Source organism: Myxine glutinosa, chromosome 11 (assembly GCF_964187855.1).
Source record: "Myxine glutinosa chromosome 11, kmMyxGlut1.1, whole genome shotgun sequence".
NCBI classification, from domain to species: Eukaryota; Metazoa; Chordata; class Myxini; order Myxiniformes; family Myxinidae; genus Myxine; species Myxine glutinosa.
This window is the reverse complement of record NC_136271.1, coordinates 67,235,153-67,248,113: the sequence shown is the minus strand read 5'-3', so window position 1 is coordinate 67,248,113 and position 12,961 is coordinate 67,235,153. Positions and strand designations below refer to the sequence as shown.

The 12,961-nt window shown below is 44.0% G+C and overlaps 1 protein-coding gene across 2 annotated transcripts in view; it reads right to left on the bottom strand.

Annotated features, from left to right (window-relative positions):
- Nucleotides 1–2,728: 2,728 nt before the first annotated feature.
- SCCPDH (saccharopine dehydrogenase (putative)) overlaps nt 2,729–12,961 on the bottom strand; it is a 77,745-nt gene continuing 67,512 nt past the window's right edge. The window contains exons 9-14 of one of the 2 annotated variants that reach the window (XM_068130782.2): nt 7,898–8,017; nt 7,125–7,181; nt 3,988–4,099; nt 3,693–3,774; nt 3,468–3,585; nt 2,729–3,004 (exon numbers count right to left, since the gene is read on the bottom strand). In XM_068130782.2, coding sequence (XP_067986883.1) covers nt 3,483–3,585; nt 3,693–3,774; nt 3,988–4,099; nt 7,125–7,181; nt 7,898–8,017 — 474 coding nt within the window. In that variant the 3' untranslated portion in view covers nt 2,729–3,004; nt 3,468–3,482. Of the gene's footprint in view, nt 3,159–3,467; nt 3,586–3,692; nt 3,775–3,987; nt 4,100–7,124; nt 7,182–7,897; nt 8,018–12,961 lie in introns of both variants that reach the window. The other variant, XM_068130781.2, reaches the window with a different exon arrangement.

The following is a 12,961-nucleotide window of genomic DNA, read 5'->3' as shown; positions in this document are numbered from 1 at the left end:
AATGGCAGCGACAGAACCATTGGTGGCGTACACGTTCTCACCTCCACACCTGAACCCTGCCAACCGGGTACGTTTGCGGATTGGGGGAGGGTCTTGTTGTTTTCCTTTCCTTTTCGATCACCATGGATGGGCAGATGATGCTCTGGTTTTTGGCCTTTTAATAATAGATGTACTTTCAATTTGGCAGGCAAATCAACTACAAATATGGTAATGTTGGTAACCTCTGCCACAAAAGGTGGATGGAGGTTATGTTTTCACCCCTGTCTATCCGTGAGTGAGGTATCGCAAATTGTGGATGGATTGGGACAGAACTTGGTGGACAGGTTGGGTGTGTGACAAGGACTAATCTATTCCATTTTTGGTGAAGATCCGAATCCGGATATTATCATTTTTCAAGTGATTCTTCACTGTTGAGAAATGGGGCCAAAAACGATATATAACATATTTCAAGAAGTTGTGAATTTTGACAAAGCTAGGTGGACCACTGAAGGGATGGATGGTGAAAGATGGGTTTTATAAAAGTGTCAAGCTCACGGCTCGTGAATTTTTCTTTTGGTGTTCCCGAAAAACCGTGAATTCGTGTGACTGCCGTGAATAGAGAAAAAAATTCGCGGGACACTTCCGCGAATAGAGAAACAGGTTACATTTTATCAACCGCGAATATGTGAAATCTGCAAATAGGCTATGAATAGTTATCAACCGCGAATATGTGAAATATGCGAATAGTGGGGTCCAACGGTATTTCATTTTCAATAAATTTGTAAAAATTTCTAAAAATGCGATTTGACTTTGCATTTTTGGGGTATTATGTGTGGATCAGTGACAAAATTTACATTTACTGCATTTTAAATTCAGGCTTTAACAAAAAAAATGCGAAAAAGTCAAGGGGTGTGAATACCTTGTGAAAGCACTGTAAAACTACTCCTTTGCCAGCTCCTGAACTGGAATTTCTCGTCATTTTTTGCAGGACAAAGACAATATTGAGAAGGTTCAACAGTCCACAGGAAGAAAACAGAAGGTCAAAACATCAGCTGAAAAGAGTGTCAAAAGGAACAGGTATGTTGAACAATTTTCTCTGTTGTTGAAAGAACCTCTGAATATCTATGAGATGTCATTCTACTCAATCGATTTATAAACGTGGTCGTGTGCATGCATCAAATTATTATTTTCCATCCCAACTCCACGAGAATGTGCGAAAAGATGAAAAGGTCAGGAAATTTTGAAAATGTCTCCTTTCCTTTCCTTTTCTACCGATCCATAGCATGTTTTAAACTTGTATGTTGGAAATCTAAAGCTTTTTCATTCATTTTGACATTACTTGTCTCTTCCCAAGCACCTGAATCACGACGCCTTCCTCAGGTCACAGGGACGAATTTTTTTGTGTGAAACACGTGTGGATGTACTGCTGATGCAGTGCCCCCTGTAGGTTAGAGCAGGAATTGGTTCACGTTCACCTACTCGTCGCAAAAGGACACCGTGGGATCTTTCACATCAAACTGTGATGGTCACTATCTCCAATTGTCGAGTCTGAAATAGTCAAGCAAGAGTTCAGGGTTGTCTGGACATACTCTCTTCCAAGGGTATCTTCATACTTGGCTTGGCACCTTCCACTGGAAACACCTCCTCTCCCAGTGATTGCTGGAGTGCCACAACGTCTTGGGCTAAGTCTTCTTCTTCATATACAAATGACTACCCCAATGTTCTTGCTTTTTGTAGATTCCAAATTGTGCTGTAAAGTATCCCCATCCCATCAATAGGGTTAGTGGTTGCTTCCCACTCACGTGGAAAGGATCAGATGCTCGTTTGAAATGATCATTCAATATGGATGAAATCTTAATCTCATCCTGCATCTCCAAGGATTCTCAAACCCAATTGTGTATTTCCATAATCAACCACTGGAAGTTGACCTTTTGGGCCTTACCTTAATCTATCTCTTTCTCTTGGATTAGATAAAATCTAGCTCCAACCACGGAATCCCTTGTTGTTCCTCATACCACCTCCAGTTGTGCCAAGTCCTGTCTTGAAATCAAAACGACTCGTGGCTTCCAAGGCCTGACCATAATTCTATGAAGTACTGCTCTCGTTGATAGATGGGAGGTGGAGGTACGATCTCGTCTCCTGCAACCAAAAGCTCAACACCATTTCACAATGTAGAAGCACAGGACCAGCTGCTCTATCAGATGTGTTTTTTTTAACCATTTTACCTCGCACACGTAGTGCAAAGTGGGATAAAGCAATTGGTTCACTCCTGGCTGTACAGACGTCAGCCTGTGATTGAGGAACTTTTTGATTTCAATTGAATTCTATATTTTGAACACGAATCGGAAGCTTAGGTAGCAGTGCTTCGACATGTTAGGCTGTCCCGACCAATCAAATTTGTCGCTCACTCTGAATGCGGCGTACCAGCAGGATTCAGACAAAATGGCGGTGCTGAGGAATGCAATCACAGAGCTGACTTCATCCAAAACATGTTTTTATGCATTTTTCTCTCTCAAAGATCGTTCCAAAATAGTCCGTTTCTCTGCAAAGAGTTGGCACAAGGTTCCGCTCCGCTCTGGACTGTTCTGTTTAAGCAATCGGCTTTGTATGGTTTCCACGTAATTAAATCCCACTCTTCATTTTGCCTTCAGGTGGGCAGTTCACTACCTCTCTCCTGATGAAGCTCTTATTCAGCTTTGTTCACCCATTCCCTTTATTCGGTCTCTACATTGGTTTCCGATTAGCAAAGTAGTTTTGTTTATATTTTATTGTGCATTTTTCAAATTACAGCAACGTACCAACCTACAATAAAACACCTGGTAAAGCATTTAAATTGTTACTAACAGGAAGAAGGCATTGACAATTGAAGAACTCGACCTCATCTCTCCATTGGCAAGGCCAGCAATGTGGTCTCAACATGTAAAGCAGTCCCGGACAAGCATCAGCCACAGGATGACCTTGAGAACCCGGTCTCTCTGGCCGCGCCAGGTCACTCGCAGGAAGCTTGGTCCCACCAAGAAAGCACCTGCGGGATCTCAGAGTTAAAGCTTCCAACAGGTGGAACTTTGCTTCAACATTAAAAGCGTAGCTAGAGAATTCTTTGTGGATGTTGCTTGACAAGATTTGACTTGTTTTTAAACGAAAGCTCCACCGAGCAAGAGATGTCAAAGGTGATATTTCTACAAAGAAGGGCAAACACAAGTACAGTAGGCCTTTGGTCTCAATCAGCAAATCCTGTGTATTTTTTCAAGTGCAACATCTACTGCAAAAAGCAAATCCTCACTTTTTTTCACTTTCTTCGACTTCGTACATACAAGTTATGTTAGGAATCTTAATGTTTGCTTAAAAATATTTTAAATATAAATTTAATAAAGGTCCAAGTTTCATTTGAAAATTTTTGTTCTATTTTGCTTCATCCTTTTTCCCCACACCAAACCAATGTGCACTTTCAAATTCAAAGACGCATGGTTGCACCCTCCCCCTCTTACCAGCACAGACAGGTCCTATTTAGGCCCAGTCAGCACAGAAAAGTGCAAGCCATGCTGGGTCAGGCGCTTGATCAGACTGGTACCACCAAAAGCAATGCCAGGTGTGTACACACCACCTCTGCATACAATGGAACCACGGCACATGGTCAGAATCCTCTTAGGCCACCACCTTCCTTGTGAAAGTGTGTGTGGTTATGTAAACCGAACAACAATTGCAAATCTCACTTTGGGGGAAGAGCACTCTGTTCTTGCAGCAGGGTGAGACCACATTGCACCAGGAAGATGGATGTTGCTATGTAGCCAGGATCTGCACACAGTGCATTGCATCAGGTGCTCATTTACATTTTATCAAGGACAGAAATAAGGGTAAGTGACCAGGCAGCCAATGACACCACCAACAAGTATCTGGTGGCAGGTATATAGAAGGGGCAGAGTTTAAATGAAATGTTCACAGACAGGTACAAGAGGCCCTGCATAAAGCCTGCACTACCCCAACTCATACAGGTTAGAACTTGCTTACCTGGTCCTCGCACTTGAGTTATAATCTTCTGCTCCGGCTTGTCCTGTTTCATGTCTTGTGTTTGGCTGAAACCTTCCCCAAAGAAAGTCATGCTGAAAGAAGTTTCCTCCATCTGTAATGAAATCCTCATTAATGTTGAACCAAAGCTGCTTTTACAAGAGTTAGATTCTAGATAACAGGCAACTACCTGGATTACACACTTCACTGTGGTGCCACCGTCATTCAGAATTACCTCCTTTAACAAAGGGAAAAGAACCACAACAAACACACTGGCATCATAATTGTGGCGGGCCATGTGGCAAGGGGAAAGGGGGGCTTATGGGTGTTCCTTGGGTAAACTGACTTTTCATCGTTTTCTGACCACCCGTAAGCCCCCTTTTTACGTGGCGTGCCACATATGCAGAACAGGCAGGTTATCCCACACTCAAGGTCATTAATTATCCACCTGGGTTTTTCCTAGCAATCTCAGACATGAAAGCTCTCCCAAAACTTATCGAGGTAAAAGCAAGTTACGGCTCTTCTGGCCCGATGTCTTTAAAACAGACGAGCGAGTATGCGCTGTTGAAGCTTTCCAGGTAGGAAGCAAAGTTTTTATTTGTAAGGAGGATATCTCAAAGTTGTGGATGGATTCGGATGAAACTTGCTGGACAGGTAGGGTGTGTGTGACAAGGATGAATAGATTCGATTTTGGTGAAGATCCGAATCCAGATTAGTTTGTGTTGGTTCTGGGGCTGGTCAATTGTCTTGGTTTGATGATTCTGGTCGTGGGTCGTTTTACTCGGGCGCTGGTGGTGCCTGCACCACACGTGGGAAGAGGACTTGGTGCGTCTAATCAAACCACTTATGGGGAAAATCCAGAATCGTTGCTCACCTCCATTCATTTGTTCCTCCCACCTGTGGAACCAACCTTGTCAATGTCTTCAATCTTACTCTTACCTTCAGTTCTTCAAACCAGCCGGTCACCACCATCTCAGGTCATCCATCATACACATATTATATATATATATATATATATATATATATATATATATATATATATGTATATATATATATATATATATATATATATATATATTAGCAAAAATACCTGGCGTTGCCAGGTAACAATGAGTCGCTTCCTGATGGGAATATGATGTACGCAATCTGTGTCCATTATCTAGAGCGAATTTTAAAAATAGATGGCAGGTACACTGAACTCTGATGCAGTGGAGTGACACCCTATCCCATGGAAGTTACACTCACAAACTGCTTACAAAGTATCAGGCTATGCTTCTGCAATTAAATAAACCATTCCTGTAAGACAATGACATTATTTTGCTCCTTCACCTCAGTTTCGTTCACCAACACTAACACAACACTAACACAACACTAGCACACACACGAGAGATGGGTATATCTCACCGGCACCGATCTCAAAGCGAGCTGCGTTTTACCTGACAAAGTTAAATTTAAAAAACTAACACCAGAACGAGAATCCCAGCCTTGCTTAAATAAATACATTTATACACTTAGTTATAAGATCGCAAGATATGGTAAATTTTGTCAGATTTCACTCCAGATTTGGACATTATTTAGTCTACAGCATCCAATCCTCATAACCGAATCCAGATTTTGATAATAATCTTCAATTTTGTTATGATAATCGATCGTGTTTCCAAGGCAAGGCACGTTTGAGTAGGCTGAAACAAAATGGCGGCTTAAGAACCCAGTGAGGTGCAGTGGGCTGACCAAGATGCAGTTTTGTCAGGTCAGTCTCGACTGCCACTGGTAACATGTAACCCAGTGCTACCTGCCACATGGTCGGGCAGTCGGCGACTAAACTGGCTACCCTCACTGGCTTGCCAGTGGGGAGGGTGACTGACACCCCGCAGGACTAAAAATAATACCTGTCAAAGGGCGGATGAGCTCCCTCTGGGAGCCAACGGCCATCCAGTAAGGAGATGGTGTCTCCAAAAAAAACTCATCTAGTTGGACCGGTTCCTTAGGTAGTAGGTTGAAGGTAGAAACCGTTCAGAGTGGTACTTCCGTTCGGACTTAGGAGCGTTAAAGTGGTGCCCGGAACCATCTTACACTCTCCATGTCAGGATTGCTGAATTTTCTTTGTCTCTCTCAAACTACAGCTAACGGGCGAGCTTCAATCTTTCTCACAAATAAACATCATACATTTTTCATTATACACTTTTCTTCTCTTCTATTTAAGGCCTGGCCTCGATGAGGGCTACATAGTCCGTGCCTGTAGCCTCCAACATAAAAAAAAAGATGGTGGGCCACCATATTGGTAAGCCACCACATCGGTTTTTATTTCTTTTCTTATGAGCACCTCATTAATCATCTTCAAAAAAGGATGTTATAACACCCAAACCAGTTTTCATCCTTGCAATCTGTTGGAGGTCCAAGTGTATGCATGCAAAGTTCGGGGCCGCTAGGTTTCATGGTTTTGGAGTTATGGAGGAGGCAGACGGACACTGCATTTTATTGTTATATAAATCAGTATATTTACAGTATATGGGAGTGTACACTGGATCAGCATGTCGCTGCATCCTTGGACGACTCCTCAGCACCATCCCGACACACCACCGTGTATGCTACGGAATGAGGTACTGACCTCGGAAGTACTCATTTCACCGACCTCAAAAGGATGACAGGCTGAGTCAGCCCCACCTGGTATTAATTCAACAGTTGAATGGGATTCAAAGTAGCAAACTCAGGACCTGAGGATCCCGAGCCCACCACCTTAACCATTAGGCCAACACCGGGTGTATCTATACGCAACAATGATCTTTTCTACCCTGTGTCTTTGCCTCCCCTCCCCCCCCCCCCCCCCCCCATTTTTCTTTGTCTCTGCTGTTAGTTGGTATACCCCTCTTTTCATACTGTTCCTTTTGTCCTGTTACATCCTGATCTCTTCTATGTCCTAGCTCCTCTATGAGCCTAGACACTGTATACAAAAAAGCGCGAGTGTGACATGGCGCTCGAGACAGCCCGGCCTAGCAGTACACTCGGTGAAATGCTGTTACATTTAAGGTTGTCCATTCCTAACGGGGGCTTAACATTCCTTACTACGACTTTTGCTGATGAGAACATTGGACAAGTGCAGACAAACATGCAAGTCGATGACAACTACTTTTGTTGCATACCTGCTTTTTTGTGGGTCCTTCATGTGAGAATACACCAAAAGAGAAGATCTTGGGGTACTGAAAAAGCATCATGTGGTAAATATCAATGAACAATCACCATAATAGGGACAAATAAGAAGGGTATTTTACAGTTGTTGATATTGACTATCCACCTTTTACAGTAAGAAAATGTTGGCATAGTGAAAAATAAATAAAATACTCGGGACAAAAGGGTACAATACTGAGTTAAATGGGGATGATTTGTGTGTTTAGCAACAAAGACTAAATGTTATCGTAACACGACCGTGTTAGGTTCAGCACACAAATCATTTAAACTGACTTCATAAGAGAACATTTCCAGAGCACTAAATGCTCTTATTAGAGCATAAAATAACAAACAGGTTCGAACTTTCATCAAAAAGTGTAACTTCACTGAGAGGTTATTAAATATTCTAAAAAGGCACAAATTAAACAAGATGAAAAACAAACCAATTACAGCGGTGCTTCACACAGGAAGGGCATCCGGCTATAAAAACTGCCTCAAACAGGGCGCCATGAGGTCATGGGGCCCGCAAGGCCAACCCCCACTCTAGCGGGGAAAATGGCCTTAAAACGATCATTCATTCATTCTTCACACAACTGGTTAAAAAAATGCCAATGAATGTTACATGACTCTTCAATGGGGAAAATAATTCATCAAGTAGTTGAAGGACCGATTAAGAATATTCACACAAACCAGTAATGTGTGCCAAGTTTTGCTTGGTGTTTTCTGCAAAAAAAAAAAAGACCCTCACCTTTTCCAAGAGTTTTCGTCCAAAGCTAAACCTGGCCAATAGGCCAAACATGATCCCCATGAGGATGGTTAGTAGCAGATAGCCAACACTCCCCACAGTGGCATATGCTGCGTACTGCAACTGTAACAAGAATTAAGTGCAACTGTAACGTACTGCAAGGGGGACGAGGGAGGAGGGGGGAGGGGGAGAGGGGGAGGAGGGGGGAGTGGGGGAGAGGAGGAGGAGGGGGCGAGGGGGGAGGGGAACAACTGAATTCCAGATCTCAAATCATCCCTCGTGCACAACAGCGATTTCTACCTGTTGGCAGTGTGAACTGAAGAGGACGAAGCCCAACATTCTTGATCCATTATATACTTATCGCATCCTGCACAGACTAATGGACCCAAGCTTTGATCTACCATGATATATGTACCCCAGAGAGGATAATAGAAACTTTCCCACCCCACCCTCGTGGCTCTCACATAGAGAGCAGGTGTACACATGTAAATAAACAAACAAACTTTCCTTTTTCCAGCCTTCCCAGCCTGCATTTCCAAATGCACAAACTATGATTCATATATAATGCAAACTTATCAAAGCTAACTAACTTCAAGCTAACTTGGGTTAAGTCAAAAAAGCATTTGTAATACAAAAATATTTGATTTCTATGTCACCCTCAAACATATAGGTGGCAGGGGGAACAAATCCTTTAAAACAAACCACGTGTGGTTCCTCCAATGATAAACAGGGTGTGCAATGCTCAACTGAGGAGGATCTCGGACAGGATCCCATCCACAGAGGCTGCACGGGATACAACCCCTTACCAGAGCAAAGCTGGTGGGACCAGAATGGCACTCGGTAGAACGCATACCTCCTCCACCAGGCTTAACTGTTTGTTTTGTATTCCACTGATAGGCCGGATCTGGATTCGGACCTGAACCAAAATCTAATTGGCTTGTTACCGGAATTGTTACCTAACCAACTGGTCTACCAAGTTTATTCATAACTCGTCCATAACTTTTATAAATATCATGTTATATATCACTTTTCACCACCCGATCTCTCAATGGTGAAGAATCACTTTAATTCTGGTAGCTGGATCCGAATCCTGATTTTCACCAAAATCTAATCATTTCGTCCTCGTCACATACACTACACCTCTCTGCCAAATTTCGTCCGAATCCGTCCACAACTTTTTGAGATTGTTCTGTATCTTGTCTTGTTCACAGACAGACAAACAGACAGACAGGGGTGAAAACATAACCTCCATCCACCTTCGATGGCGGAGGTAATAATATCCACGGAGGCACCCGTATCCGTCCTGGCAACCAGTGGGATCAAATTTGTGGAGCCAGATTCAGGTCTCCATTTGAAAAATGTGCTGCGAGTTAGTAGGCCCTTATCCAGAATTGTTGTTGCCTTGAAGGCTGCCAGATTCCAAGGCGAATCTTCCCGTCTTTTCGCTGACAACATGCATTTTAAGGCCATGTTCCCTGCTAGAGCGGGGGTTAGCCTTGCGGTCCCCATGACAATCTTCTCCATTTTGCCCTATTTTCTGCATCTCTCCTTGTTAACCCCCTTGCCCGCATTTCTTCTTCCACCATCTTTAGCCAAGTCTTTCTCGGTCTTCCCCGTCCTCTACTTCCTTCTACATTAACTTCCATCACTCTTCTCAACCAGTCACTTTCATCCTTCCTCAATACATGACCAAACCATCTCAACCTGTTCCTCTTCACAGCATCAATCACAGGCAATATTCCCATCATCTTTCGCAATTCATCATTTGTCTTCCTCTCTCTCAACGATACTCCGCACATCCATCGAACCATTCGCATTTCCACCCTTTCCAGCCTTCGTTGCTGCTCTACGTTCATTACCCATGTCTCGCTCCCATAAATCATAACACTTCTCACACATGCAGCATACACCTTTCCCTTCAGCTTCAGCGACACTCTCCTCCTCATTAGCACGCCACTCAGTTCCCGAAACTTCTTCCATGCACATCTCACTCGAGCAACCGTTGCCGAGTCTGATCCACCTTCTCCATTCAGCATGTCTCTGAGGTAGCAAAATGTTTTCACACCTTCCAGCTTCACGCCGTCTCCAAGATCCAACTCAACATTTCCTCCATCTGCAGCTCCCTCTGTGCACACCTTACATTTGAATGTAGCTGCCACACTGGTTAATGACCCTCTCAGACCACTACATTTTTGATGAAACCACTCAGCACACATTGTACATTGAATGGAGTTCACTCCGACACCCTTCCTGCACACAGCACACGGCCACTTCCCAGTTCTTTCCACCTCACCACATGCTTTACCACTTGCCATCACCTTTGTCTTTCCGATATTCACCTTCAGACCTTTTGTCTCCATACATTCCTTCCACTTGTTCATCTTTTCCTTCAGTCCATCCATACTTTCCGCAATCAACACCAGATCTCTCGCATACCGCATACAACAACTCCCACGGTAAACCCTCCTTTACGGTCTGAGCCAGCACCTCCATCACAGCTACAAATAGTAGTGGACTTAGTACCGACCCCTGATGCACTCCCACCTTCACCTCAAACTCACCACTGTTCCCGTCCTTCGTCCTTACAGCTGTGCGTGCTCTTTTGTACATTGCCATCACTACTCTGATCAACCATTCCTCCACTCCTAACTTCCTCAATGCCCATGTCAATACTTTGCATGGAACCCTATCGAATGCTTTCTCCAGATCAACAAACCCAAAAAACAACTTCTTCCTCTTATCCATGTACTTCTCCTGCAACTGCCTCACAATGAAAAGCGCATCTGTCGTTCCTCTTCCTGGCATAAATCCAAACTGCATTTCGTCGATCTTCACTTTCTTCCTTATCCTCCTCTCCAACACCCTTTCCAATACCTTCATTCCATGCTCCAATAACTTTATCGCTCGGTACGAGCCACACTCCAGAGGGTCACCTTTCCCCTTGTATAGAGGGACGAGGGTACTCAGTTCCCAATCCACTGGAATGCGGCCTTCTTTCACCACCAGATTACAGATCTCTGTCATTCTCTTCACACCCCAACTTCCTGCTGCCTTCAACATATCTCCCACAACTCCCGTCGGCCCTCCCGCTTTTCCACTCTTCATTGCTTTTATCGCTTCCTCAACTTCCTTCTCAGTTATCTTCTCTGCCGGTCCTAAAACTGGGTTACTCTCTATGTTGCCATCCCATTCATTCTCTGTATTCAACAGCATTTCCATATATCTTTTCCATCTTCCTTTAATTCCATCTGGGTCGACAACGATTTGTCCCACTTCATCCTTCAAGCAACTCACCCCCATCACATCACACCTCTCTGTCGCTATCTGCTTTGCAATTCTGAATACTGCTTTCTGACCCTCTGCCGAATCCAAGCGTTCTCCGAACATTTTCCTACATGCCTCCTGCGCCTTTGCTACCTCTTTCTTTGCAGCCTTCCTGGCTGCCTTATAACTTTCATGCTCTGCTGTTTCTGCTCCCGTACCCTTCGTCTTCTGCCACTCTTTGAACTTCTTCCTCTTCTCGTCAATCCTCTTTCCAACCTCAACATCGCACCACCATGTTTCCGAGTGCCTCGGTGGTCCTTTTGTCCATCCACATACCTCACCAACGGCTCCCAACAAACTAGCTTTCATTGACATCCAACCACTTTCAAGCTCAACCACATCATCCTCTACCCTACTCAGCCTCTCTTTTAATGCCTCCCTTACTGTCACCTCTTTCAACCTCCACACCTTCATTCTCGGTTGGTACTTCACCCGCCGAGCTCTCCTCGCACCTTTCACCCTTATGTCGCAGACAACCAAGTGGTGCTGTGAAACAGCCTCCTCCCCTGGGATCACCTTTGTGTCCCGGAGGTGCCCCCTATCTCGCCGACGCACCATCAGGTGACTGGGTTACTCTCTATGTTGCCATCCCATTCATTCTCTGGTTGACGTCGTTGTTGTCGTCGGTTGTCGACGGTTGTCGTCGACCCACCTGACGTGTATGTAACAAGCTTATTGTCCTCTTTCTGGAACTGAGTATTACAAATCAACAAATCAGCTCCATCAGCAAACTCCAAAATCCTTTCACCTTCTCCATTTCTCACACCATATCCGTAACCCCCATGAACTCCCTCAAAACCATCCATACTCCTTCCCACATGTCCATTCAGGTCTCCTCCCACCACAACAACTTACTCATCTTTCACGTTTTCTCCTCATCTCACCTCACTCTTTCTCATCACCTCCTCATGACAAGAATACCAATATTCATACAATTGTGAGAAAAGAAAAAAAGGTTATTGTTATTCGTGAGCTACATCCGTGTACTATTATATATTTTCCTATGTAAATAGTAGAGCTCCTTCCGTATCCATCACACTTTATTCTAAAGCAGTTCCTATTATTGTAGTGCAGGGGATGTCATGAGACTGGTGCACTGCCGGCTTGAAGCGCTGGAGGGATGAATGCAACAATCCAACGATCAGTATTCCAACAAACTATGGACAAAGGCCTTGTTGAAGGTGGGCGATTGCCCAGTCTGGCTTTCGATGCAGGCTCAGAAATCAAGTTGTGCTTCAGTAGAGAACACCACGTTTTCAAACATCCTTCAAATGCAGAAACGGCAAGGTCTTATGCTGGTAGACAACGGTCGTCGCTATAGTAATGCATCAAAGGCAGCTTGTGTAGCATTATTCAAAATTTCCACGTTATTACAAAGCATTGGCTGTTCTGCAATGTGGAGAAATGTACACGTGGCCGTAGAATGAAAAAAAAAGAATGTGGGCCGTAAAAGGTTTGTTCACGTCAGTCCGCATGCTGAGGCTTGAGTCAGACTTAAAAGAAGCATTATTTGCCTGAATCAAGTCGTGTTTCGAAGTTGTGTGTTAAACACGGCTGAAAACAGCGTATTTGGCCAATGAAAGTCCATTTACTCGAAACAAACAAGCGACACCATCTCGAAACAATATGTACTTGGTGAAATGGTGCTTTTTGTGGTGGAGGGTGTGGAGTTTATTTAAGTAGTGGGGCACAATATATCCAACCCCCAACTCTTCCCTCCAGTGCTTAAAGCCAACAGCTCAC